The sequence below is a fragment of the Emydura macquarii genome, unplaced genomic scaffold, assembly GCF_026122565.2.
Source record: "Emydura macquarii macquarii isolate MOO-44397 ecotype Brisbane River unplaced genomic scaffold, CSIRO-AGI_Emac_v2 contig_1027, whole genome shotgun sequence".
NCBI classification, from domain to species: Eukaryota; Metazoa; Chordata; order Testudines; family Chelidae; genus Emydura; species Emydura macquarii.
In genome coordinates this window covers 1,533,006-1,560,711 of record NW_027131164.1, presented here as the reverse complement: position 1 = coordinate 1,560,711, position 27,706 = coordinate 1,533,006, and the positions used below count along the sequence as shown (strand labels likewise).

Below are 27,706 nucleotides of genomic sequence, written 5' to 3'. Positions count from 1 at the left end.
ACATCACCTCCTACAACTATATAGCTGAGGTTAGTCCTGCTTTGAGCAGGGGGTTGGACTAGATGACCTCCTGAGGTCTCTTCCAACTCTAATATTCTATGATTCTATGAATTAGGAGCCATAGAATCAGTACCTCAACATCTCCGAGGCCAACAGGAAACTCTTGCCGTTTCCTAATACCTAAAAAGAAGGGGGATTGGACATGAGAGCTCTCAACAAGCTTATCAAAGCTCAAACATTCAAGATAGTTACCTTGCTGATGATCATTCCCTCATTGGAACAGGGAGACTGGTTTTTGGCCCTCGACCTACAGGATGCTTATTTTCATGTCTCGATATTACCGGTTCACAGACACTTCCTGAGGTTCACCCTAAGAAATGATCACTGTCAGTACAGAGTGCTTCCCTTCAGGCTGTCATCAAGCTGAGAGTATTCTCCAAAGTCCTTTTGGTGGTAGCCACCCATCTATGTTCTCGAGGGATTATGATATATACCTACCTGGGTAACTGCCTCCTCAGGGCCCAATTGCTACAGGCAGCACACTGAGCCACCAAAGATATGGTATGAGTGTTCACGGAGCTAGGTCACCAAATCAGTGCCCAGAAGTCTACACTCGCACTGGTCCAGTGTCTGGAGTTCATAGGGGTTGATCTGGATTCTCTACAGGCCAAGGCCTTTCTTCCCCAGGACAGATTCTTATCCTTGGTATCGCTTATAGACATGGCTCAACAAAGCCCTCAAGTGTTGAACAGAATCTGCCTCCAATTCCTGGGGCATATGGCAGCCAACACTGCGGTGGCCCACATGCCAGGCTCCACATGCAATGCCTACTGATTTGGTTTGGCTTGATGTACAAACCAAACAAGGACAGTTTTCAAAATCCTCTGTCACTTCTCCCCAAGGTCAAGGACTCTCTCAACAGGTGGAGGAACCCAGCCAATATTGGAAAAGGTCCTTTCCTTCAGATACCACCATCAGCCCTCCTCACTACCGACACATCCCTCGTGGAATGGGCGGGTGCATCTCAGCAACCTAAAAGTACAAGGAAAATGGTCACCTTCGGAAATATCCTTACATATCAATCTCCTAGAGTTAAGAGCAGTCAGAAACACCCACACTCATTTCCTACTGCACATAACAGGGTCTCCTGTAAAGATACTTATGGACAACATAGCTTGCATGTACTATATCAGTTGCCAAGGGGGAGCCAGATCACCTTCCCTATGCTTGGAAGCAATGAAGCTGTGGAACTGGTGCCTTGCTGACCATGTCATCCTATCTGCAGCTTACCTTCCAGGTGCACAGAACACAGTAGCGGACAGTTTGAGCTGCAAATTCCCACACAACCACGAGTGGGAAGTGTTCCCGACAGTACTTCATGACATGTTCACATGTTGGGGAACACCATCCATAGACCCGTTCGCTGCCCACCAGAACAGAAAGTATAAGCGATACAGTTCAGGAATGGGGATCGGCCAGCGTTCCCTGGGTGATGCCCTTCTTTTCCCAAGGGACAAGGACTTCTTCTATGCCTTTCCCCCATTTCCCCTTCTACAGAAGGTCCTGATAGAGATATATCAGGACAGAGCCCATGTAATCCTTATCGCTCCCGCATGGCTGAGACAAATCTGGTACCCTTACCTGATGCATCTTGCGATGTGCCCACCTATCTTCCTTCTGGCCACACCCTATCTCCTCTCTCAGGACGAGGGATGCATCCCAACTTGGAGATCCTGCGCCTCAAAGCTTGGCTCCTACGTAGTTCCAACATTTAGAATCAGCGTGCTCAGAAGAGCACTTACTCCATAGTTGAAAGCCCTCCACGCGTCACACTTACCTGCAGAAATGGTCTAGATTCCAGGCTTGGTGCACATCCAGACAAATCTCTCCAGTCTCAGCATCTTTTCCTCAAATTCTAGACTATGCCCTGTCTCTTAAAAAATCAGGGTTGTCGCTGAGCTCCCTAAAAGTCTACCTAGCAGCTATTACATCATTCCACCAACCTGTAGGAGGACACTCAGTCCTCTCTCATCCTACCACTAAAAGGTTCCTGAAGGGGATAACAAACATCTTCCCGCAACCTCGCCTCCCCACTCTCTCGTGGGACTTAAACCCGGTGCTGAAAGAACTGACAAGACCTCCTTTTAAACTTATGGCCACTTGCCCATTGTTATATCTATCAACGAAAATGGCCTTCTTAGTTGCAATCACTTCAGCGAAGAGAATCAGGGAAATAGCAGCCCTAATGGCGCATCCCCTACATACGACATTCTTTCCAGATAAGGTCACACTTAGACCTCATCCGAGGTTCATTCCTTAGGTTGCTTCATCATTCCACATGAATCAGTCCATTCATCTTCTAACCTTCTACCCTAAGCCTCACCAAGATAACTTGGAGGCTGTACTCTATAATTTAGATATCAGGAAAGACTTGGCATTCTACCTGGATAGGAAATAACCTTTCAGGAAGTTCCCTAGACTATTTCTGTCCATTGCAGAGATCTAAAGGCTCAGCCATATCAGCCCAAAGGCTTTCCAAGTGGATCTTAAACTGCATTAAACAGTTCTACCAAATTCGTAATGTGACCCCTACGGACACGATCCATACACATCCCACGAGATCGATCTCAGTTGTTGCCTTCCTTAAAGGTGTCCCCATCTCAGAAATCCATAGAGCAGCGACCTGGGCATCAGTCCATACCTTCGCGAAACACTACGCAGTTATTGAGGACTCAGCCTCTGATGCCATCTTCGGCTCCACAGTATAACAACAGTGACTAACCCAACTCCAAAGCCCCAGCCTTCCAAAAGGGTACTGCTCGGTAGTCACCTACAATGGAGCACCCATAGGGGGACACAACTCGAAGAAACATCATTACTGCACAGAATGAGTAACTTCTTTGAGAAGATTCCATTGTTGGTTGGTGTTTTTTTGACAAATGGTTCCTAGATTTGCAATTTACCCTTGTAGTATACTTATAGGCTTGGCAGAATTCGATTCTTATTTTTTGATAATTTTGATGGATAACATCAATGTTTATTTTTAAGCATTTTTCTACTTTTATCAATTTAAATTTTCACAGTTGCACAATTTATGGGTTTTCAGAATTTTTTTCTACTTTAATCTATTTACATTTTCACAGTTACAAGAAATTATGGGGGGGGGGAGAATTGGGGGATCAGACAGTAATTATTTGATGACAATAGACATTGATATTCAAAAAATTAAAACTCTGTAACTCTTGAAACACAAATTGTCAACATCACATAACATCAAAATATAATTAAATATCCTTAAATCAAACTCTAATAATTTCTCAAGCAGCATTAGTAAGGCTTTTGTTACTGTCTCACATGACTTTCTTAAAACAAACTAGAGAAATGTAGCCTAGATGAACCTACTGTCTGGTGGATGCACAACTGGTTGAAAAACTGTACCCAGAGAGTAGTCTTGACACTTGTGTCTCTCATTGGTTGAGACAGCAGAGATTTCCTAGGAATTTCCTTAATTAATCGGAACATTTCATTTAATTAAATAAATATAAGCTACCAAAAAACATAAGAATGTGAGCATTATATTCTCCAAGCATCAATGTATAAAAGTAATTGTTAATATCTCCTAAAATTCAGTAAAGGTGAAATCAAGATTGGAACATCCTACAAAGAAATTATAATAATTTTATTAACTAAATTTGCATCAGTACTGAGGTCTATCCTATAGACAGAGTATGAAGACACGTTGGCTGCAATATGGCAACCACAAAACATATAGTTAAGATTAACCTCATTTGCACAAATTCTGAACCATCCTACACGTGCTGCATATTTCTGACAGATGGGTGTATATGTCTATCGCTAGTCTCAACATAGTTGTATTTGTATAAAAATGTCTTGGCTGCTGCCATACTAGACCTTTTGTTCATGGCTGCTTTACGTTTTGCTAGAAATTTATTCTCACAGGTCTTGGATTTATCCTGAAGTAAATTTTATTTCTAAATAGTCTGCAGCCGTGAAAGTTCTTCACACAAAGAAGAGCACGCAGCTGGCTGTACGTACATTGGAAGCTCTCTAATTCCAGTCGGCCAACCAGAGAGAGACTGAGATAGTGACTAGCTATTCTGAGGGTTTGTCTTCGCTGCAACAGTTAGCTCGCCTATTTCCAGTGAGAGCAACCACACTTCAGAACTACACTGGAGTGACACAGAGTGATTGGTTTAGCTGCTGCTGAGTTGTTGTAACACAGTGGTTCCCAACCTTTTTGGCTTGAGGGCCACAAATACGTTTTTTATAACCCTGAAGGGCCACCAGTCTCTGCCAACAGCTCCCATCCTCCCCCTCCCTCCCCACCACAGCCAGAGGGAAGCTGTTCAGTAAGGAGGATCTCCTGGCTGCAGCTGGGAACCTTGCACTCCACCTGGGTCCCTAGGCAGTGGCTCCCTTCTGCAGCCAGGGAGATGGGAGATCAGTGTTCCTTTCCTTCTGGTTCCAGCAGCGACCCCAGCGCCTAGGGACGCTGGTGGAGCACTTTGCCGTGCTCTCTGCTATAGCTAAGGGGAGGGGAATGTTGATCTCCCCTCCCATTGGCTGCGGCAAGGAGCTTGCACCGTCTTTCAGCCCAGCGGCAACGCACTCCGCCTGGGTCCTCAGGCAGCAGCAGCTCCCTTCTGCAGCCAGCGGGAGGGGAGTGCGGGCCATTCTGAAAGCCCTCACAGGCCACTTTTGGCCCGTGGGCCACAGGTTGGTGGAACCACTGTTGTAACCTCTTTACTTGCTTGTGCATCAGCATCACTTGAGGTTAAACCCCTGACATGGCCCATGGGCCAGCTAGCTTGAGTTTAGAGCATCACTTAACTTGAGCTAGAGATTTTTGTGGGTAGGTGGGCGTCAGATTAGGGGTAATACTTGAATATAACTTGAACTAACTGTGCTGGAAAGAGAGACCCTGAGTGCCTTAATTTTTGGATGCCCGACAGAAGAAACCTTAAAGGGGCCTAATTTTCTGAGGGTGGGTGCTCAGCACTTCCTGAAAGTCACTGTCTTGAAATCTAGCTATTGTTTCCTTACAGCCTCTATTACTGCAGTACCCGAGTGTCTCACAGTCTGTAATGAATTTATCCTCACAACACTCCTATGGGGCAAGGAAGTGCTATTTCCCTCCTTTCGCAGATGGGGAAGTGAGACAAAGAAAAACTAAGTGACTTGCCTGAAGTCACACAGGAAGTCTGTGTGGAGCAGGGAGTAAAATCCAGGTCTCTCCAGTCCGAGGCCAGCATCTTACCCACTGGATCGTCTTTTCTCTCCATTGGGCACCCAAGCACTCAGATATCCAAAATCATCCTTAGCCCTGGCCCATTAGCAGTGCTATTAGAGATGTGGTGTCAAGGTATAATAGCCACGGCAATAGTTAGCCTGCCAGAGCTGACTCAACTGGAAGATGTGGATGCTCGGCAGCACTGGGGATTGGGGCCTGCCATTGTTACAAATAAATAGGAGGTGGTAAAAGCTGGGCTGGGTTTGTTTTTCTAAAAATATTGCCAAGGTCAGCTAAGACCCAGCTGGGTCTCACGTTCCCTGAACACACACATTTCAAAGGAGCTAGGGTTTCCTATAATGGTCGTAGTTTGTGCTGACACCTGGCAAACATCGCTCTGTCCTTCATAAAACGATAGCCTGCTCTGAGTAGCACAATGAGTAGCACACTTGTAACCTAACATGGCACAACCCCCGTTGGTTTGCATGTAACTCTTGCCCATGCTGGCATTAAAATTCTCTCTGTCCAGGATCTTCAGTTTGTCTTTCCACAATGTAGCAGTCAGTTTACTTTTGTTGAACCAGAGCAATGCAATCAGGCTTTTACTGTCCTTATTTGTAATATCTCTCTTTCCTTGTACAGAGAGACGTCTACATGATTGCAGCGGGGGTAATAGGAGGGGTGTATCTGTTTGGCACTCTCATCCTTTTCATTGGAGTAAAGGAGAAAGATGGTAAGTTAAGTTCAAATACGTCTGGGTTTCAAAGTGATTCTTTGCCAATGAACTTTGGAAAATATGACGTTATTTTATGTATCCCACCCCTTGCAGATCCTTACGCCTTAAATTCAGACAAAGCCATTCCTTTCCTTAAGGGACTGAGACTCACAATGAAACACGGTCCGTACTTGAAACTTACAGCTTCGTTTCTTCTCATCTCAACTGCCGTTCAGGTAACTCCAGTCTTTGCAAGTCCGTGCATCAGGCTTGTTCCACACACAGCACGAAAGAGTCAACAGCAGCAGCAGCTGGAACGTAAATACCGTAGCCCTAGACTTGCAAATAGAATTGGTGATTTGGTAGGCTGTGCTTTTCCACTCTGAGTCGATATGGAACCAATGCCCTGCTATCATGCTAAGGGGCACTGCGCTGCTGGAGGCACAATGTCTTTTGAACAAGAAATAAAACCTAAAACCCTGACCTTTTATTAAAATTTCTATGGCTTTTTTCATAAAAGGCCCAGTTTGAGTCATTATATTCTGCCTACCTAAAATCCCCTAGTTTCAGCCAGCCAGGGAATGCTTTTTCACTTCCCCCAAAGCTGTTAGATAGTGTGTGCTGCATTAAACCATTGCTCTCATTCCTTTCCATACGTGACTGTGTTTTAATAGTGTCTGAAGTGGTTCCTGAATCTTAGAGTATTTTGTGAAGGAAGGCACTACGTAAGTGTAAGATGATACTCAATCACTTAGGCACCGAGTACTAGTTCTAGTGATAACGAGAGCCATAACATTCAGATCTGGACCAACAGCTGTATTTCGAGCCTCCCAAAGTAACACAGTGAGGCAGCATCATATCGATGTTGTATGAAAACCTGAAACTGATAGATTCTCAACCCACATTCCCTAGAGTTCAGTTCAGTTTTGAGCTAGGATTTTGAGATGTGTGCTCATCTCTGTTGATCATTGAAGTGTGTTTCCTTTGCGTTCATTCTCTTTACTCGTCACCTTTATTTTTTTACAAGCGCATCGTAATATTCATGTTTTTGGCACTAGCCCATTAGTCACATGAACCATCAATCACAACCAGCGCTGTGACACTATGACAAGAGTTATGCTTATAATGTACTGATACTCTGTTTGCCAGCTGTCCTGGCCAATTAACTGTGGAAGGGCAGTCACTTCTCCACAGCTTGTGCCTGTTGCAAAGAACTTCTGAAAATATGTTTGCTAAGAAATATCCACATTTCCTGTTGGCATGGATTTGGGTCCAGTTAGCAAGGCTTCCTTGTTGTTCATCTGACAGTCTTTGCTTGAGGGAAAGGCCTGAGAGTGAGAGACAGTAACACAGGCATCTCTCCTCACATCAAATGCCGTAGTCCCTCTAAGTGACAACAGGCAAGGGAAGATTAAGGCAGTCAGTGTGTGGCATGGCACACAGCTGCCTGCAGCCAGCCAGCCACCTGCAGCCAGCTAGCCACTTACTGACAACACCCAAGGGGAGGAGATGCACCCTGGGCCCATCTTGTACCCTCAGGTCTCAGAGGTGGGAGAAGGCAGGCAGCAGCTGGGAGCTCTCTTGCTCCAGCTTAGCTGGTGTGTGCAGCACATCCTGCTGGCTATCTGGGGGGTTATTTTGGAATAGGGGTGGAGGGTGAAAGGATAGGGAGAATCTGGTGAATCTGATCCCAGTATGGTGTTGTTCCACATCTGAAATGAGGGCACTGCAGACTGTGGCACAAGATGGAGAAGGCTTTTGGGGAGTTTTGGGAGGCAAAAATCTCCCCATGGATACTTGGCCTAATTTGTACATGAACAGAAAAGCTGTTGTTAATCTCTTGGCCCTCAAAGGAACAGTAGTTCATCAAACTGCCATGCAAGAACCAGGACTTTAATTCCAAGCCCCGCCCTGAGCTGTCAAAATCCTGGATGCCAATTCCTGTGACTCACCTATCTGTAAAACAGACAGGAACTGGATCCTCCAACCCAAACAGTATCCAAACTTGTGAAGATTTCTGATCCTGAGTCAAGGCTCAGGTACAAACAAAAGCAACATCATTAAACCACTCTGGATCAGTTACTGCAATTCAGAGGGTTGACATAATGATTAATTGCAGCTGAGGGAGAGAGTAAATTGCTTAGGAGGCACAGCTTCTATTAAAAGATTCACTGTATTACTGTCTAAAGGGCCGTCTGTGAAAGGGGAGGGCAACCTTTTTCAGCAAACTGCTGTCTGTAACTATATCAGTTATAATAAGCAGGCTCCAAGATTGGAAATAGACTCCTCTCCCCTGCCAATAAACTAGTCTTCCATACTGCAGCCTACTAGTCTGGTACATTCAGAGCTGATCCTTCCCTCCCTTTACCCCAGCTTTACCTTGACATTACTCCAGTGTCTTCAGTGGAGTTACTCCTTATTTAAACTGGTGTAAGGGAGAGCAGAATCCGGTCCTAATGCTTGGATTTATTTGATAACTGATTTGTTATAGGTGATGTCCTGACATTCTTTTTGGTGTTTTGCTTTTTTTGGTTATTGTTTTCTTCATCTCACAGCTTGAGCAGAGCAATTTTGTCCTGTTTTGCACCCACGCAGCCAGTCTTCACAATCACTTCCAGTATTTAGTGGTGACCATCTTGGTGAGTTGCTCTGAAACAGATGAGCATTTTGGGGATGGAGGGAGGGGCAGAGAGAAGCGGAGTTTGTTTCTTTGGCAGAGCGGGTTGTTCAGGGGAGCAGTTTGCATCTAAGCAGCTCAGGTTAAGTCTGGTGGCTGGTGGCTATTGGGTCATCTGTGTGCAATGAGTTTGATCTCCATCCCATTCCTAGCGGACATTGTGGAATTCGTAGGGAGTGGAAAGGATCTGGAATATTCAGTTCATTCCATAGTGTTCACCTGCATCTGTGAGCCACTTCCTGCCCCTTGAAAAGGTGAACCATTGTGCATGGAGGGAGGTCTGGAATTTAAGCTTCTGTTTCCCTTTCACCAGGCTGATATGCCGAGAATTAAACAAATTTCCCTTATGCATTCATATGTGTGGGCCCTCTGTGCCAGGCAGCCTGCAAGGATAAATATTTAAAGTATCCACAGATGTAATGAATTCCTCTATAAAGGCATCAGCGCTGCTTCACAGATACCTCTACAGAACCCTCTTCCTTTGCACTCTTGGGTGGAGTTCTGCCCAGCCTTATGGGTCTGGGTGATCCAAGCTACAGATTGCTCCTGTAATGCATGCCTCCCTCTGAGTGTGCACTGATGGGAAACTGCCATGCTCATGCTTCCGATTAAAGCTCTCCTAGAACAAATAGAAAGTTTAATGCATAATTGCTGGGGCATCTGTCTGCTGCATATACATTTGTAATGCTTCATGTAGACCTTTCCCTATTTTTTTTTTTGCCTGGCCTATTAAGTACTGTACCAGCCTTTGTCAGAGAAGCTACTGTTTGCTGCTCTACTGGACCTGGCCTCTGCCAGAGTGACTGTTTGTGGTCATCTGAGAGGAGCCTTAATATGTTCCATTTTGGGGCCCTACCCTCCTTTTTCTGCAACCCTATTGATTCTTCCTTTCTTACATTAAAACGCTGCAAGGGTTGATCTTTTCCAGTGACTAAAATTACTAAGAGGTGGAGCAAAGGCTCACTTCTTCTTCAAGTGCTGGTGCCAGTACATATTCCACTGTGGGTTTTGCATGTTCTCCATGTCCTTGAGACTGGAAGATTCTTGCTTGTAGTGCCCGTTGGGCCTCATCTGCACTCTGTCCCTCCTCGTGCTCTGATCCGAGGGCATAAGCGGCCACGCGGACCAACTGCCTCTCCAGTTCCTTCTTACTGCTTCATGGTCTGAGTCTGAACTCTCCGGTGTCCATAGAGCTGATCCTTCTTCATCAAACCTGTAAATATTATAACTGTATATATTGAATATAAAAATTCTTACTTAGTTTACTCAGTTTATTAGATAATTAGGTTTTGGGGAGCATGCCCCCCTTCGCAGTACGAGACTCCAGTTATGCCCAGGATTCCGGCCTTCAAGAACTGCATCTTCTACCTTTCTTCTTTCCCAGGGCAATGATCACCAGAGTGCCTCTACTACTTCGAGGAAGCTCATATCTCTGCTAAGTCCAGTATTTGTCTCTCCTTTCCACCCCAAACCTGTCAAGCATGGGAGTTCAAGCTTAGGAAACACCTCATGGAACATGCTATAAGGTCCCAGTTGGTTCCAGGTCACGCAAACTGCATTGCATAGTGGTCTGAGGCATTGAGGAGCACAACACCCAGCACTAGTGCTTCAGACACAGCGGTAGGCAAAGGTGGAACCTCTCAGGTTCACTGCAAGGGCAAGAAACCCTCTTAAAAGCCTAGACAAAAATTCCTCTCTAGATCCACTTCTACAAGTATGTAGGGAAATCAGCCCTCCTTCAAGTTGCGTGACTTTTCACACCTGGGTCAAGGAATCTCCAAAACCCATCGAGGTCCTGGTACTGACCTGCAGGCCGCAAAGACTGAGAGCGACTCCACTATGGCACCATCGACAGCAGCAGGACCATTGGCACTGAGTAAAGAGAGGCATGAGTCTGATCTCTGATACCAGCAACCGATAAATGACCATCCCATACATCATTGGCTCCAACACGTACTTCCGAACCAACATTGAAGGTTAATATGGAGAAGACACCACATGGCAGCAAATATACCTCTTCAGAGGACATCCGCATCCTGCCAGATCCGTAATCTTCCATCTTATCAGACCCAGTTCTTACAAAGGAGATCATGACACGGTCAGTCCACAAACATTATGGAAAAAGCTGATCTCCTGTTCCCTTTACTGGTCAGGGTATTTCCTCATTGACGGTTCCTCCATCACCTTCAGAGCTGGAGCTCATGTTCTCTTCCTCAGGCAATTCTGATATGGGAGAAGGACCGTCATCACTTCCTCTAAGAGATGTCAGCTCTGAGAGAGGTTCCAGAATCTGCTGGGGCCACCATGACTGCATAATATGGGGTACCCCTCAGGACTAATGGTGCCTTGAGGTCCACCTGAATCCATACTGGATCCTTCTCACTGGCCCTACTGGGGACCATGGAATCCATACATGCATTATCCTATATCTGTACAGTCCCACTGAGACTCTCTCCATCACTCTTCTCCGAGCAACCAGCCTGAATGCCATCTGGAGCCCATGAGGAAAGAAGAAGAGTCAGATCCAGTGGTACCACTGATATCGTATGGCATATCATCTTCCTTTCCTGACAAGGCAGTTGCTCCAGCATCACCATCTCTACCAGATGATCACTAACAGTTTCAGGATTTGGTAAGAAGGGTTGCTGAGGCCCTCCAGATTCCGCTGGAGGAAGTCCAAGGGTCATCCCACCTGGACTGTCTGCAGATTACAGAGCACAGTAGAGTAGCATTCCTGGTCAACAGGGCTATCTTAGAGCTGGCCAACGTGATGTGGCACACCCAGCAATGGTGCATCCACTTCTAAGAGGGCAGAAAAGAGGTGTTTTCTTCCTCCTAAGGGAGCAGAGATTCTCTTCACACATTCAGTCCCCAACTCCTTGGTTGTTCAGGCTGCTATAAAAAAGAGTAGATGACAATACACAAGAGTTATCACTTTAGATGAAGAGGCAAAACACTTGGACCTCCGAGGAAGCAAAGCATTTACACCTACTACCTACAATTCTGAATAGCCAGTTATCAGGCACTGCATGTGAAGTATGGTTTCATCAACTACTCCAAGTTTTCAGAATTTAGGGACAGACTCCCTTAGGAAAACAGAGTACAATTCCAAGTCCTTGTTGATGAGAATAGTATGATAGCCAGATAATCTCTTCAAGCTACTATAGAAGCTATATCTGCTGCTTCTAGATTGATGGCAGCTGCCATCATTCTGCTCAGGAAGTCCTGGCTTCATTCCTCTGGTTTTCCCAGGGAAGTATAGTCCACTGTGGAGGATTTGCCCTTTGAGCCGGACTGCTTGTTCAGTCAAAAAACTGATGAATCACTGCACTCATTAAAGGTCTTGAGGACAATCCTTCATTCCCTGAGGATATACATCCCAGTGCCAAGAGGAAATACACAAGGCAACCTTATAAGCCTAGATCAACATCACAGCTCTTCTTTCACCAAGGAGGATATTAATTGCCATGAAAGCGTCAGAGGCTTCAGCAAAACAAGAGTATTTCTCCCTCTTCCTTTCCTTTCCATCTGTAACTACCCATCAAGAAGTACTTTTGGCAGGACTTTCAAGAGACGCAAATCTACACAGGTGCCAGGTCCTTCCGCTTCAGAGATCTCTTATGATGGCTGCCTATCTCAATTTTCCCATGTATGGTGGAGGATAACAGTGGACAAATGGGTTCTCAATACTGGCCATTTTGGTTACACTGTGGAGTTTCTCTCCCCTCCCCGTCCAAAACCTCCTTCCCTGCCACTTTTAAAGATACTCTTATCCAAGGTAAGGAGGCTGCCTACTTCTATGGAGAGCCATTGAATCAGTATCACCTCAACATCAGGGAAGGGGATTTTATTCCAAATATTTTCTAATCCCCAGGAATAAAGGAGGATGAAGACCCATGTTACATCTCCTGCACCTCAATGACTTTAACCAAAGACTAGGATTCAGGATGGTCACCCTGGCATCAATCAACCCATCCCTAAACAGAAATGAATGGTTCACAGCTCTCCACGTGAAAGATGCCTAATTTCACATAGACCTCTTCCCCTTCCACAGGAAGTTCATGGTAGGTATGAAGGTGGTGTCAGGCAATATGGCAGCTGTGTTCTATATCAACAAGCAAGCGAGATCTACACCCCTTTGCATAGGAACAGTCCGCCTCTGATATTGGTGCATTCGTCGTTGGATTACCCTGTTGGCAGTTCACCTTCCGAGAATACACAATGCCCTAGCAAACAGTCTCAGCAATTCTTGACAGATCACAAATTCATTCATGAGATTCACAATTCATTGATGAAAGACATATTCCAGCATTGGCGATCTCCGACTCTGGTCCAGTTTGCATCATGAGACAAGAAGAAATGCACAATATATAGCACCAGGGGGTACACAGTCAAAACTCCAAGGGAGATGGTCCTTTACTTCCATGAACAAGAAACTTCATGTACTCTCTCCCTCCCGCCACCCATCCCACTCTTACCTTGAGTTCTCAGGAAAATCCAGCAGGACAAGGCAGCGATCACCCCCTATTGTTCTGAGATGGCCAAGAGAATTCTGGTTCCCCATATTTCTCTGACTGTCATCTCATCCACCAATCAGTATCCAATCCTTCCCAGACCTCCTCACCCAGGACAAGAGCAAGTTCAGGCATATGAATCTGGAGTCACTTCACCTCACAGCCTGGTATTTGGACGAATGTTGAACCTATAGCAGAAATGTTCAACAACTGTTAAAGCCATCCTGAACAATAGCAGGAAAGAATCCACAAGAAGTTACTTAGGTAAGTTGAAAAGATTCTCTCTTTGGACTCAGAGACACCAAATATCCTCAGAGGAAACTGGCATTCCCACTATTTTAAACTGTCTGCTCACCTTGAAACCTTCTGGTCCTTCCCATAGACCCCAGAGGTTCATTTGGTAGTGATTAGTGCCTGCAACCTTACTTTTGATGACTACTCCATCTGCACACATCCAGTGATGGTGCGATTTCTGAAAGGCTTGGTCAGTACCTTCTTTCCAGTAGCCAGACCTGCGCCAACATGAATTCCAACTTGGTCCTTTCCAGGCTAACTAAACCACCATTTGAACCACTAGCAAAATGCTCACTTCCATTTTTCTCTAGGAAGTTAGCCTACCTAGTGGACATCTCTTTGGCTATAAGGGTAGGCAAACTTGGGGCCCTTATGGCTGACCTACCATACATCGTATTCCATAAGGAAAAGGTTTCCTTGAGACTGCACCCTAAGTTTGTGCCAAAAGTAACGTACCTATATTGGTTTTTATTTGCTAAGCCTCATACCGTCAATGAGTATCAAAGACTCTGTTCCCTGGACATGCATTAGGCATTGGCATTCTATCTTCAGAGAACAAAGCCCTTTATGAGATCACCTGGACTCTTGGTGGTCCTAGTGGAATGCCTGAAATGACAAGCGTTATCTTCATGAAGACTGTCAAAGTGGTTTTCAGGCTGTATTTCAGTTACCACTCCACCAAAGCCAAGGTGCTTCAGCAGTTTTGCCTTGGGAAATACCCCTCCTTGATATATGTAAAGCAGCCCTGTGGCATTCTATTCATATCTTCAAAAGACACTTGTGCCTTGGTGCAAGCTTCCTCAGCTGATCATAGAAGTATAGCACTGGAAGGGACCTCAGTGGATCATCTAATTCAGTCCCCTGCACTCAAGGTAGGACTATGTAATAATACATGCTTTGGATCAGTGTTCCTACAGACAATACAGCAGAGCTCCTTGCACCCTCCTGCATCATGAGTACTGCTTGTCAGTCACCCACAGTGGTATGCACATAGGGACCAGCACTTGCAGAAAGAAAGGTTACCACCTTCTGTAACCAGCGTTCTCTGAGATGTGTGCTCCCTACCTGTATTTCATTACCTGCCCTCCTTCCCCTTTGCTTCAGATCATAACGCTTGATTTACAGTAGTGATGGAACTGGAGAGGCATTTGGTCCACACTGCCCCTCATACCCTCGCATCAGAGCATGGGGAGGGAAAGAGCACAGGTGTGGACCAACAGACACTACTAGCAAGAATCTTCCAGTCTCAGGTGCATGTGCATACCCCACAGTATAATACAGGTAGGGACCACACATCTCAAAGAATTCCAGTTGTGGAAGGTAGGTAACCTTTCTTTTAATATATTTCTAGTTCTACAGGTATTGGAAGGATATAAATGCCAGGGAGGGAGAGGATTTGTTTAGGATGGTACAAGGTGGGATAAAGCTAGGAATAATACAATGACATTTTGGCTTTGATCAATTGCTGTACTGGATAATTCCACCTCTGAAGGAGTGAATCCTCTACTTATTTCAGCTTTCTTTTCAAATATGAAATTTCACATGTTTAGATGGAAGGCAGTACCACAAAGTACAAATATAAATTAGAGATAGAAACGACCTGTGAGGTCATTCAATCTGTCCCCCTGCAAATTCTATGGCTTACATTAAGAAAAGGAAAATTGAAGATGTTTACTGGGAGAAAATTTCTGACCTTAAGATGTATTTGAATAGTCACTCTGAAGCACTTATCACTTGGGACATTTAATAGTGCATTGGAGAAATCACTGAGGAATGTATATGGTATTCTTTTCTATTTAGATTCTTATATTGTTCCAATCACCTTGGTGTTCTGTGTGTCTGTGTGGGACAATTTTGCATTGTTCTTCTCTATAGTCGTCTGTTAGTGGTGGAGGAAGCAGGAATCCCAGAGTTCTTCCTCAATCCAAATCTTTCGCATAGTAAGATATAAGGTGTCACTGCAGCCTCTGGAGATGAGCTGACTCAGTGCTGTACAAATATTTTTCCATCCTCTATAGGTATCGGCAGCGGTGAGCATTCCATTCTGGCAGTGGTTTCTGCAGCAATTTGGCAAGAAAAGTGCAGCATTTGGGATTTCTGTAAGTAAACCATTACGGAAATCTTTGCACCATGGCATTTTACGGGTCAATAGCAGCTTCCTCAGGAACCATTCAGAACTTTTGTATTAAAAACCGACACCAGCTGAAGTTTGCCTGATTTCAGGATTCATTTTAAACCTTTAAATGAATTGATTCAGGCAAACTCCAAGTTTTTGAGAGAAATTTCCAAGAGATGGCTTAGTGGGGGAAGACAAGATCCAAACTTGCTCCAAAGATTAACCAGGTTCCATTTTATGCCTGCGTCATGGAGATGAACCTGAGCAGAGAGTTACAGATTCAGGTCTGAACTGCCTTATGTTCAAGGGCTATGTTGTCTGAAATTTGGATCCATCTCTGACTTGGCCAGATTCGGTGGTTTCAGCAGACAGAATCTGTCACTCAGTCATGGGAGGGGGAGTAATGAATCCCCCGTGAACTGAACTGGGGGAAAGATCTAGCATGAACCCCTGTGAACCAAAAGCATCCTGCAACTTTGGTTTTCCTTCTTCTTGCAAGTGTTCACAAAATAAAATACATAAATGAGCAACTAGCATCTTAGTGATCCTAGAGGAAAGAAGCCTAATTTAACAGTCAGAACTTCCCAAGGCAGAGCCAAGATATCTGCGTGAGCTTTTGCTGATTTACCTTTTTACCCGTGACTGAGGGCAAGCAGCAGAGAGTTCACATTGCGATCTCCATTGGCTCCTGACTCGAGTGTTCAACTTGAGCTTTCAGCCTGGGCACATCAGACAGGCTGAAGCACTTTACCTGCCTGAGAAGGAATCAAGAAAGAAACTGGCAGCTTTGTGCAAAACTATGCCGGTGGATGAGCCTGGGCATTGGCTTCATTTCCCTCCGTCCCCCAAAATTTAGCTTTTTAAGTGCTATAAAATTTTGAGGTAACATCAAGTGTTTCAGGCCTGGTGGTTGCTGTTGGTGTAACTAATAGCAGCAATTTGTTGAAGCTAAAATCTATATATTGGAGTGACTTATAATGAATTGGAGATGGGCTGAAAGCAAAACATTTGCTTCAAACACCCCTGATCTTTGGGTGTTCTGAAATACGCATCTGAAATTCACAGTACAGGCCCATCTCCGCTTCTCATTAGCATGCCAGCAAAACTTACTAGCAGAAGCTGAGATGGACCTCAAGGGAACAGAGTTACCTACTAAGCACTGTCTACACAGCAAAGAAGGGTGCTTTCTTCAATCTAATTGGCTCAGTCAAGTCAGTTTAACACTACTGAAAAGCTCCCTCAACCCCAACAAAGTCATGGTTTAACACTTTTGCCACTGTGTTAGCTAGTTTGTTGTAGACAATGAGGGAGCTGGATTGAGGAAAGCACCTTTTTCACAACGTAGACACACGCTAATGTGGCGTGAGTACTTCCTGTTGGCTTGGTGAAAGTCTCCTGTCTGGCAGTGTATCCCAAAGGGTTCCTGTACCAATAGCTCCAGGGAATACTTGCTCGTTCTCACTATGAAAGCAGAATTGCCTCACTAATCGCAACTGTGTTTCTGTCACTGCAGAAGGTTCTGTGGGGAAGAGAGGTGGTTTTCCCTCTGTTATGTCAGTCATCTTCAGGGTGCAGAGAAGAGGGACTTCTTCTCTGGGGTGATTTGAAAATGGGATGCTTACTTGAAAAACTGGGCACTTGTATAGACTCAGCATGCATTCTAAGTTAGTAGAACACAGACACATGAAAGAGCATCTAGTCCATAAAATAGTACAGACCTTGTAGTCTAAATAATGGACATGGACCTTTTTTCCCACTCCTCCTCACTCTTAAGTTGGTTGGAGGGGGTGGCTTAGTGGTCTAACCACCAGGTATTGCATACCTCAACTTCTTGGAACTACAGGTTCAAACCTAGTAGAGTCAACTCAGCCCTTTGTCCTTCTGGGGTAGGTAGATTGAGTTATATGTAGTCTATTGGTGCATAGTTTTTTGGGTAGGATTTTTTTAAATGGAGGCCATTTCTGCTCCACATAGGTGTTAAAGATCCCTTGTGGTGCTTTCTGTAAGAGATTGCCCCAATGTTCTTGGCTAAAATTTCCCCTCTCTCTGCCCCACTCTGCTATGCAGTTTACCATCCTTTGGGCCCCGTGTGGCTCCATTTCCATAGTGCAGCTTGTCCATAGTTTGTGAAGCTCTTCTGAATGAAAGGCATGTTCTGACAATAGAATATTGTTGTTACTGCTCCTGGTGGGTCAAATAAGAGAGAGGGAATGATCCCCTAAGAACTGAAAAGTCCTTTTGTTGTATAAGTAGAAAAAATGAGATGCCTGGGATGCTTTTTGCAGTGATATTTCTGGGGCTTAGAGAACTCTGTTCTAACATGTCTGCCTTCGCACAAGACGTGCTTTTGGGAATTATAATTTCAGTTCTGCCTATCCTGGATCATGCTCCTTCATCACTAGAAAAATCCATTATTATTATTGATTTTAAAACCTCTGTGGATTCTTTGGCTCCCAAGTGGGCACACAACGTTGAGCAGAGTTAATCATCAAATTGTTTGCGGGGAACGTGTAATTTTGTATTGCTTGAGTGCTCTCTTGTGGTGAAGTAATGATTGTGCCTCAGCATTGCAGACTAATGCAAAGGCTGTTTATGCTGGGAACCTGTAGTCTCGGAAGGTGATTTGCTGCTCCTTTGAGTTTAGCAGCAAATGCCTGTTCCTTAGATGGGAACTGCATTTAAAACGTAAGTCAAGTGTCCCTTGTTTAAATGGATTAGGCCCCAGCAAGCAAGATTCCCAAGACCACAGCTTTCCTGGCAGACAAAATAAATAGCAAGCGCATAGTAGAATCACACTCACTGAAGTTGTCTTCTCATGCCCTCAACCTACCAGGCCTCACAAATAGGGCATAGAGCCAAAATGAGCAATACAAAACCAAGAAGCTATAAATGTTTGCTGTTTACCATAAATAACATTTTCTGCAAACTTCAGCTGTGTGTTTTGTGACGTGCTGCGTCAGTAATTTACTGGAATGTGAGATGATACCACAAGACTGGTATGGAGTGCCAGGGACAACTGAGGAGCGTGGCTTTAAGTCCAAATTTTAAATGGGGGACTCTCTAATCCTTATCAGGCCATTCTCTCAGATTGAAGTGAAGATGTTAAGCACTGCTGCAAATCCAACCTGGGTCATCCAAAATTAGATTTCCAAATCATGAAATGTGGGTCTTCGTGACTTACCCAAAGTTATAGTGCAAGTCATGTGGCAGACCTGGGGATGGTGGTGGGATACATTGTCCTCCTGCTAACCACTAGACAACACTGCCTCCCTAGTGTTAGTTATACTTAGTATCCAGATTTTTGGAAAAGTCACTGAAGATTAAAGTATGCCATAACGCCTTGTAAATCAGTAATTGATTTCACCTGTGAAATGGGTTATTTTCAATCCAGACCTGACTCAAAGCCCCTTGCAGTGCCTTCCTTGCCTGTACTGGACGTCTTCCTGGTGTTGAAACGAAAGGGGAGATGGCAGCACTGGCTGACTTGTTCTGTTCTAAAGTATTTGTCACTTCTAGAGCCTTGTGCGGGACTATTTTCTAAGTCCTGCTCCCATCTGGCCATGCAATCCCCACTCCCCTCCACACCCACATTGTTTCTTGCATTTTTATCCCACTCCCACCTGCAGAAACCTTAGATCCTGCAAGAGAGACAGATTTCCCCATGCTGCTAATAAATAAATCCTTTTTTAAAATGGTTGGTTAATATATTGTATATGTAAATGGAATTCAGACACAATTTTTACCACTAAAAATACCCCCAAAACAAATCTTGCTTAAATCATGTAAAATTACTTTTAACTCCTGTTATAATAGACATCAAATCTCTTTCTATCCCTTTTAAAAATATAAATATTAAGACTTTTATTTTTAAAAGAAAGATTGTGTTTTCCCGCAAATTACCTCAATCTGTTATTTTTGCCCACCCAAATACACCCCCAATAAAGTACATTTGACCTGCTCCTGCTATTACAGCAGTAGGTCCACGGACCCCCAGTCCTGCTGCAGGCTCTAGTCATTTCCTCTCTTTTGCTAAGTTAAGTAACAAATGAGGACCCTTTGGGAGCACAGTTGTTCCAGAATATTGAAGCTTTTAAACCTTTTTGGACCATAGCAATATATAAGCTGCTGTTTCACAATGCCACTTCTTGTGCGTGAAAAAATGTATTTGCTATTGTATGCCATATACTCTCATATAGTTTATCTACCATTTTTCTTCTGGTTCTTCTTTCCCTCTCTTAGTGGATGATTCCTTTTGCAGTTATGCTGGTTACAATCCCAAATCTGGTTTTGGCTTACGTGGTGGCCTTTGTCTCTGGTCTGAGTATTGCAGCATCTTTGCTGTTGCCATGGTAGGAGAATCTTATATTTGAAGTATGTGTGTGTGTGTACTGTGTGGAGTTCACCATGTAAATGCTCAGAATTTGGCAACAGTCAGCACACAGTGGTATCTGAGAAATCAGTGTTTCCCCTTATGTTTAGAATAGGAGAGATCTGTGATAACTATGTTGTAAACAATGCCACATGTCCACAGTTAATGTCTTATATGTGTGTATGTATGTGTAAATGTAAATGGTCTCTGAAAATATTTGTAATTTAATTAATAACCTAAATGTGCCTAGAATTCATAAGAATGGTTAATCAATTAGTTGTTGAGATTTAGTTTTTAATAGTACCACAGAATGTATGTTGGAAATTACATACAAATCAATTAATGCTAAACAATTAAGAATGTAGTGTGAGCAGCCTGCACCAAGCTGTAGATCTTTACAAAGGAGCCCTATGATAGAGAGCAAATGCAGATGTGTGCTACAGGGACATGGATAAAAGAAACTGACCACTCACTGACCACTGAACTCTCACTTTTGAGATGGTGAATTCATAGAATCATAGACAATTAGGTTGGAAGGGACCTCAGGAGGTCATCCAGTCCAACTCCCTGCTCAAAGCAGGACCAACCCCAACTAAATCCTCCCAGCCAGGGCTTTGTCAAGCCAGGCCTTAAAAACCTCTAAGGATGGAGATTCCATCACCTCCCTAGGTAACCCATTCTGGTGCTTCACCACCCTCCAAGTGAAAAGGTTTTTCCTAATATCCAACCTAGATCTCCCCACTGCAACTTTAGACCATTGCTCCTTGTTCTGTCATCTGCCACCACTGAGAACAGCCTAGCTCCATCCTCCCTGGAACTCCCTTTCAGGTAGTTAAAGGCTGATATCAAATCCCCCCTCATTCTTCTCTTCTGAAGACTAAACAAGCCCAGTTCCTTTAGCCTCTCCTCATAAATCATGTGGTCCAGCCCCCTAATCATTTTCATTGCCCTCCGCTGGACTCTTTCCAATTTGTCCACATCTTTTCTGTAGTGGGGGACCCAAAATTGGACATAATACTCCAGATGTGGCTTCACCAGTGCCAAATAGAGGGGAATAATCACTTCCTTTGATCTGCTGGCAATGCACTGGGATTGTTTGGGAGTGAGTGATTTAATAAAGGATTGGAAAGTGAGGTCAAAGAAATCCATGGAGGGATGGTTCTTCAAATTGGTTTAATCTGAAAGCAAACATGAATGAGGTGCCTTTCATAACCCACTGATATAGTGCCACATAAACCCTGGGAATCAGAGGATTTGCACTTCGATGCAGGCTGTCCACACTATGTGACCCGTTTTGCTCAGTGGGGCAACCTAGAAGGTAGAAAGCCCTTCTCTCCATCAATAAGTCATGAAACATATTGAAAACAAAATCTGCCGATTTACATTTGGTGTTTCTGAGCCACTTCCATCCTGCTTTGACTTTGGATCAGCAACTCTAAATCTTCTGCATCAATGGGAGAATAGGCCCCCTTAGCGTCCTAACATTGCTGCTTCATGTTAATGTAGTCTGGTTAGTTATATGACAGGACTTCTCATAGATTCAGAATCACCCAATATCTAACTTAGATATTTTTATACTTTTCTATTACTTAAAAAAAAAAGGTAACTATTGTAATCATGTGATATGAATAAAATTCCTAGCTATGGGTTTTGTTATCTTACCAGGATGCTGTGATGATATTGCAACCTTGTGTACACACTGTTTTTGTTGTGCATTTCCTATTAGAACTTTCTGTCCTCCTTTCAGTCAGAAGAATCTTCTGTATTTGACTAGCTCCCTGCAGAAATAGTCAATCAAAACTTCATCACTCGTTTCTGAAAGATTTTCTGCCTAGTAGTTAAATTACCCAGCAATGTGCTGCAAATGTTTTAACAAGTGCCTCCCTCAAAAACATTCCACGTCAGTCATCAAACTGGGCCATTCCCTGGGTAAAACATTCTACTCATGTAATGGAACTAATGAGGTTTTGCAAAACCAAATTCCAGCCTCCACTGCCCACCTTCCATTTGAATGCAAAGCCCCTGCCATTGCTAGTTTTTGTCTACTGACCTAGCAGTGCCGAGTTTAACTCCCTCTTGTCTTCTTTCTGGGTTCTTTGCTATCTGACTTTTTCCTGTTTGTAATTCTCAGCCTATATCCTGTATAAAAAATAAATGATCTTGTTTGCCAAATTAACCCCACAAATCAAACCTCCAATTAAAAGAAAAAAGATGCTGTAAACTTTGTATCTTAAAAATGCTCAGAAATGTCTGCGTGAGGCTTTACTTACACTTTACTTCTCTTGCTGGCGTGGAGGTCAATGTTGCCTGATGTAGTTGATCACTTTCGCCTGCTGAATCCTCATGCAAAAGGACACGAAACCATCTTCTATTCTTCCTATGTCTTCTTTACCAAGATGTCAGCAGGGATTGGATTAGGAATTTCCGCCGCAAGTCTGGAGTAAGTGATGTTTTTTATCCACTTAGCTGACATATTAAAGGACTCCGAGGTGCTTCTTCCTTAACCCTGTGTGGTAATTGTCTTTTCGCCGTCTGGGAAAGCAGAAGGCTCAGAGGCACAATTCAGGGTTAACAGCTTGAATTTATAATGGATGAATCCTAAACACAAAATAGTATCTGACACATCAGACTTCTGGGCAGGAGGACACCTGGAGGCCTGGTAAGAACTGTTCGGTTTTAGATTGCTTTCTTTAGGTGGCAGCAGGGCGTTGGTTTGGGCGTTGTTCTAAGAGTCAGGAAACCTGGGTTCCTTCTCTTCTCAACTCTGTCCCCTGTCATCTTTAGTTGACCTTGAGAAAGTCAATTCTTTGGCCCTCTGTTTGCCCTCCCACTGTTTGTCTAATTTATTTATATTGCAAGCTCTTTGGGAAAGGGAGCAGCAACTGTGTCTCACTCTGTGTGTGTACAGAACCTAGCCTAATGGGTTCTGTTGGGACCTCTGGGCCCTGGTGTAATACAAATAGTTATACAGCACCCAGAAGTCCCCACAGAGATAGTGGCCCCATTGGGCTAGGTTCTGTACACACACAGAGTGAGAGACAGTTCCTGTTCCCTTTCCTCCCCGCTCCTCCAGGAGTGAGCGCTTAGAATAAACATGGGTTGTTTAATAAAAAAAATATTTATCTCAGCCTGATTTTAAAAATTCTTAACCCGTCGACCCTTTATTTTAGACCAAGGCCCAGAATAAGTTTTGGCAACTGAAAGATTTTGGCCAAAACATTTTCAGAGCTTGGCTTTGGTCCAAAATTTTGAGGTGTTTGGATTTCAGTATGTTGACCAGAAAATAGCATTTTTTTAAAGAAAAGCAGATCATTCTTTTTAAAGCTTTCATGTAATCGAAAACCCAATTTTCAATGGAAAAATGTCAACCAGACAACTGTAATGTTGCAAGTCACTTTTTAGATAGATGGTAGGACCAGTGTAATTAAGCAGATATTTCTGATATGTGCTTGAAAAGTGGAACTTGTTTCTACTGGGCAGATTTTAAGCTGTCCTCCAAACTCTTGCGCAGTGCTGTTACCCCTACAGTAGCCTCCTCCATGCTGACCTTGACTTTTCACCACAGAGGTCACTTTATGTAGAGCAGGAGATCAAGTCTTAGTTGGCAGTTGTGAACTGTGTGTCTTTTGCCACTGCTATTCCAGTCTGAAGATTGGAGAACCAAATGACAAGAAGGTGAGATGTGGTAGCCCTAGCGTAGACCACACTGGGAACCATCCCTCAGTACTTATCTGTCCACAAGATGTTACAAATTTTCAGCAGATGCTGCAGTGCTTTTTTCCTCAAGAAAACAAGTCTCTGTGTTTTAATGACTACATATGGAGAGCTCATAACTAACAGAATTACTGTCATCTACTTCACTCCGGTTAGTGAGCTCCCAGCAGTTTGCCATCTGCTGGAGTCCAGGGCTGACATTTATGGGAGAGCATAGGAGGCAGTTTGATGGAAAATGGGGAATAATTTCTCAGGTGTTATGTTCAGGGTGAAACAGAATAATTCCAGAAGTTGGAACGGAGTAGCTCAGAGCATCAGTAATTATAATACGGTGCAAAGGCCCTGATTCAGCAAATCACATAAGTGCATGCTTAACTTTACACACAAGAGTAATCTTGTCCCTGTTCAGCAAAGCACTGAAGCATGTCCTTAGCTTTAAGGAGGTAAGAACTCCTATTGATGCCCATGGGACTACTTGCCTTCATTTAAAGTTAAGCACACGCTTAAGAGCAGGGATAGGATCACTTATCAGACAAGCAGCGCTATATATAGACTGGGCAGAATTTGATTTTTGTAATAATTCTGATGGATAATATAAATATTTATTTTAAGCATTTTTCCAATTTTTATCAATTTAAATTTTTGCAGTGGCACAAAATTATGGGGGTTTACATTTTTATTTTATTTTTATCAATTTAAATTTTCACAGTTGTAGGAAAAAATGGGGGGCGGGTCGGACTATTTAATGACAGTTGATGTCACAATTCAAAAAGCTAAAGCTTTATAACTGTTAAAACCCAACTTGTGAACATTATGTCAAAATACACAAAGAAAACCTCCGTAAATCAAACTCTAATAAGTTCTCAAGCAGCATTTTTTCTTACTTTGCCTAGCTGCAAATTTCGATTACTGTCAATGGAAATATTTTTTTCATCAGTTGTGTGTAGACAGTGAAATCAACATTTACCAATAAAAATCTAATCCTTCCAAGCCTAGCTATATCAGATTTCATTTCACTGTTGTCCTTCTTAGTTAATAATTAAGTCTGTGCAGTAGTAACAACAGCATGTAATTCCATGTTTTGACTGCATAAAGATAATGAAATTATTTCAAAGAAGGTATAAAGACAAGGAGTGGGAGCTAGGGGGCAAAGAGCCAAAACCTGCTCTCACTGAAATTAGTGACAAATTTCATATTGATATCGATAGGAACAGGATTGGCCCCCAAAGGAGCAGATAAGATATAAAAAGAGCAAGAGGAGGTGCAGAAAGAAATTGGAACAGACGTTTAGATGGTGATGGGAGGGCCGGAGATTGGGAAAGAGCCTTAACATGACCAATGCCTTTTAGGTATGTGAATGACAGCCATGTCCATCTGTTTGTTTTACAGATTTGCTGGTTATAAAACAGGAATATGCAGGCAATCCAGTATTGTGATCCTCACACTGAAAATCCTGATTGGGGCAGTCCCTGCCATCCTCATCGTTACAGGCTTATTCATTCTCCTCTTCTACCCAATCACTGAAAAAAGTCGAAAGGAAACTGAATTTGAACTCGAGTTGTTAAGGTAGGTTTGAATCAGCAGCAAAGTGCAATAATAGCAGAGCAGTCACTCTTACAGGATGCCAGGTTTCAGGGTGGGGGAAATTATTAACTACTATCATAGTTTTGGGTTTGTTTTAAGGTTTTTTTTAACTTTTAGCCCTTCTGTAAATTAACAGACCGTTACGTTTTTCCAATATCTTCCCTTTGTTGCAGAGTCCTTGTATATAGGGCACCTTTGTAAGAGATTCCTTCAATTTCATCTCCCAAAGCAATCTATAAATTTAAATGATACAAAATAATGTACAGAAATCGCATAATCCACCAGCCTTCCCTGGGTGGAGCACAGGACAACACCATTATACGAAAGTTTCAGCTTGGAAGTGGAGAATGTTGTATCCAGTGGGAACTAGAAGGGGAAATTTCTTAGGTCATGTTTAATTATATTCTCCTTAGCTGTCTGCAAAGGGGGAAAAAAGTGACTACTTTTTTCTTTCTGATGTGTAAAGAAGGTCTGAAATCTTGTGGTAAAGTGAGGTTAAACATTTGTTCTGCATGTTTTTTACACTGATTCATATCTTCTTTTCCTTTCTTTTTCTTCCAGGAAGAGTCCTGGTCTAGTTAAAATAATTAGGCCGAATATCACGGAGGAAGGGGGAAAACCCTCACCCATCATTTAGCATATTTAAGACAATATTTAGCATATTTAAGACCTCAAATATATACTATATAACAATTCCCACTATCCGCTCATGGATTAGGTAACATAATAGGTCTTTGCTGTCACTCCTTTGTATGATCCTAAAAGGCCAGAGGTGGAAATTGGTTGAAACACTATAACAAACATACCTTGCTTGTGGTTCTCACCTTCTCTCTGTTTATTTAAGGTTGCTAAATATTAGCCTGTGAGTTATTAACTAAAAAAATAACAGTAAAATAACATCAAGCAGGGAAAAAAAGAAATCTCTTTACCTGTGATCCTCTCTGGTTTTTACAGAAAGAGTCATCCAAGTGCTGACAACCTTTCTGAAAATGAGGCGGATATCTGGATATGAAAGTTCAGAGAGAAGTGGCTTTTCAAACCGCAGTCTAACCTCAGATTCCAAAGCACTATATGTGAGGGAAATTTTTCCGTGATATCCCACTTAAGTTATATTACAGGATACTGGAAGCATCAGAAGACAGAAGTGCAAAGGGCTACATTAAAACAACGGTGTCTGATTTTGACTGACAAAATAGGAAGATTCTGAGTACAGCCAATAGGGTGCCTCAAAGGGATGCTCAGAGTTCATAAGCATGTAAACTTCATCCAGTGTTTTGATGCCCTTAAAGAGTCAGTAGGTGGCATTCTTCCGTCTGGTCAGTATTGAACCAAAGGCCCAGCATTGTGCTGAGGATAACCTGCAGCTGAAGATGCTGTTTCATATGAGACATAAAACCAAGGTCCTGTGATCACTAAATTTCCTTTGGAACTGTTTCAAGAGGCAGAGGTGTTTAAACTTGGTGCCATGGCCAACCTTTAATTTAGGAGATTACATTCTTCTGACCTAAATTGTCCTTTTAGACTCTGCTTCATCACTTGTTCTAAATTGTTTGTCTGCTGTTTAACAGGTGCTACGCGTCACTCTAGAAGTGGCTGCATTTCGGTGGCTGGTGGACATGATCCTTGTGTATAATTTGTTTAATTTAAGTTTGTAAAGCACTTTGGGATTCTGAGGATGAAATGTGCTATAAACATGTACGATTTAGTGCTTATTTTTGAGCTCCAACAAGTCCTGGGTGCCGTTGGTAACTGCCAAGTTTTGAAGACTTTCTCACAAATAACTGCTCCAAACCTAATTTCGACTTGACTTTATTTTGGGGAGGGTGTTAAATCAAATTTTTATATTAACAGGGCCCTAAATTTTCAAAAGTGACTAGTGGTCTTGGGTACCTCGGTTTTTGAGTGCCCCCTTGATGCTTTAAAGTAGTCTAATTCTCAGAGTGTGATTGCTCTGCCCTTTCTGAAAATCAGACCCACTTAAGGCATCTTAAGTGATGTGTGTTGGAGGACACACAATCACTTGCCATGTCTGAAAATGTAGGCCGCATAGTTTTGTGTTGATTTACCGTATTTCCCCATGTATAAGACGCTCCCATGTATAAGACGCACCTTAATTTTGGGGCCCGAAATTTGAAAAAAAATGTATTACATCAGCGGTTCTCAACCTTCTTTCCCCCGAGTACCACTCGGGCCAGGTACAGTCGGGTCAAGTACCACTTGATCTGACTGTACCCGACCCGAGTACCACTCGGGGAAAAAAAGGGAGGGGACTTGCGGCGGGGTTTCGCGGCAGTGGCGGGAGAGATTTCCGGCGCGGCTTCCCGGCGGCAGGGAGAGACGGGCGGCAGGGTTTTGCGGCGGAAACAATACCCGCCGCCGAAACCCTTCCGCCCGTTCCCCTTCTTCACCGGCAAAGCTTCGCAGGGGTGGGAGGGAGGGCCCATTCGGCGGCGGCGGCGCACGTACCACTTG

The 27,706-nt window shown here is 43.5% G+C and overlaps 1 protein-coding gene across 1 annotated transcript in view; it reads left to right on the top strand.

The window, feature by feature from the left end:
• Window positions 1-27,296, top strand: part of MFSD2B (MFSD2 lysolipid transporter B, sphingolipid) — a 56,775-nt gene extending 29,479 nt beyond the window's left edge. Inside the window, exons 7-14 of the mRNA XM_067544861.1 lie at window positions 5,894-5,984; window positions 6,081-6,202; window positions 8,522-8,605; window positions 15,470-15,550; window positions 19,807-19,916; window positions 22,233-22,376; window positions 25,040-25,216; window positions 26,189-27,296. Of these exons, the coding sequence (XP_067400962.1) occupies window positions 5,894-5,984; window positions 6,081-6,202; window positions 8,522-8,605; window positions 15,470-15,550; window positions 19,807-19,916; window positions 22,233-22,376; window positions 25,040-25,216; window positions 26,189-26,246 (867 nt within the window). The 3' untranslated portion in view covers window positions 26,247-27,296. The remainder of the gene's footprint in view (window positions 1-5,893; window positions 5,985-6,080; window positions 6,203-8,521; window positions 8,606-15,469; window positions 15,551-19,806; window positions 19,917-22,232; window positions 22,377-25,039; window positions 25,217-26,188) is intronic.
• The last annotated feature ends 410 nt before the right edge of the window (window positions 27,297-27,706 follow it).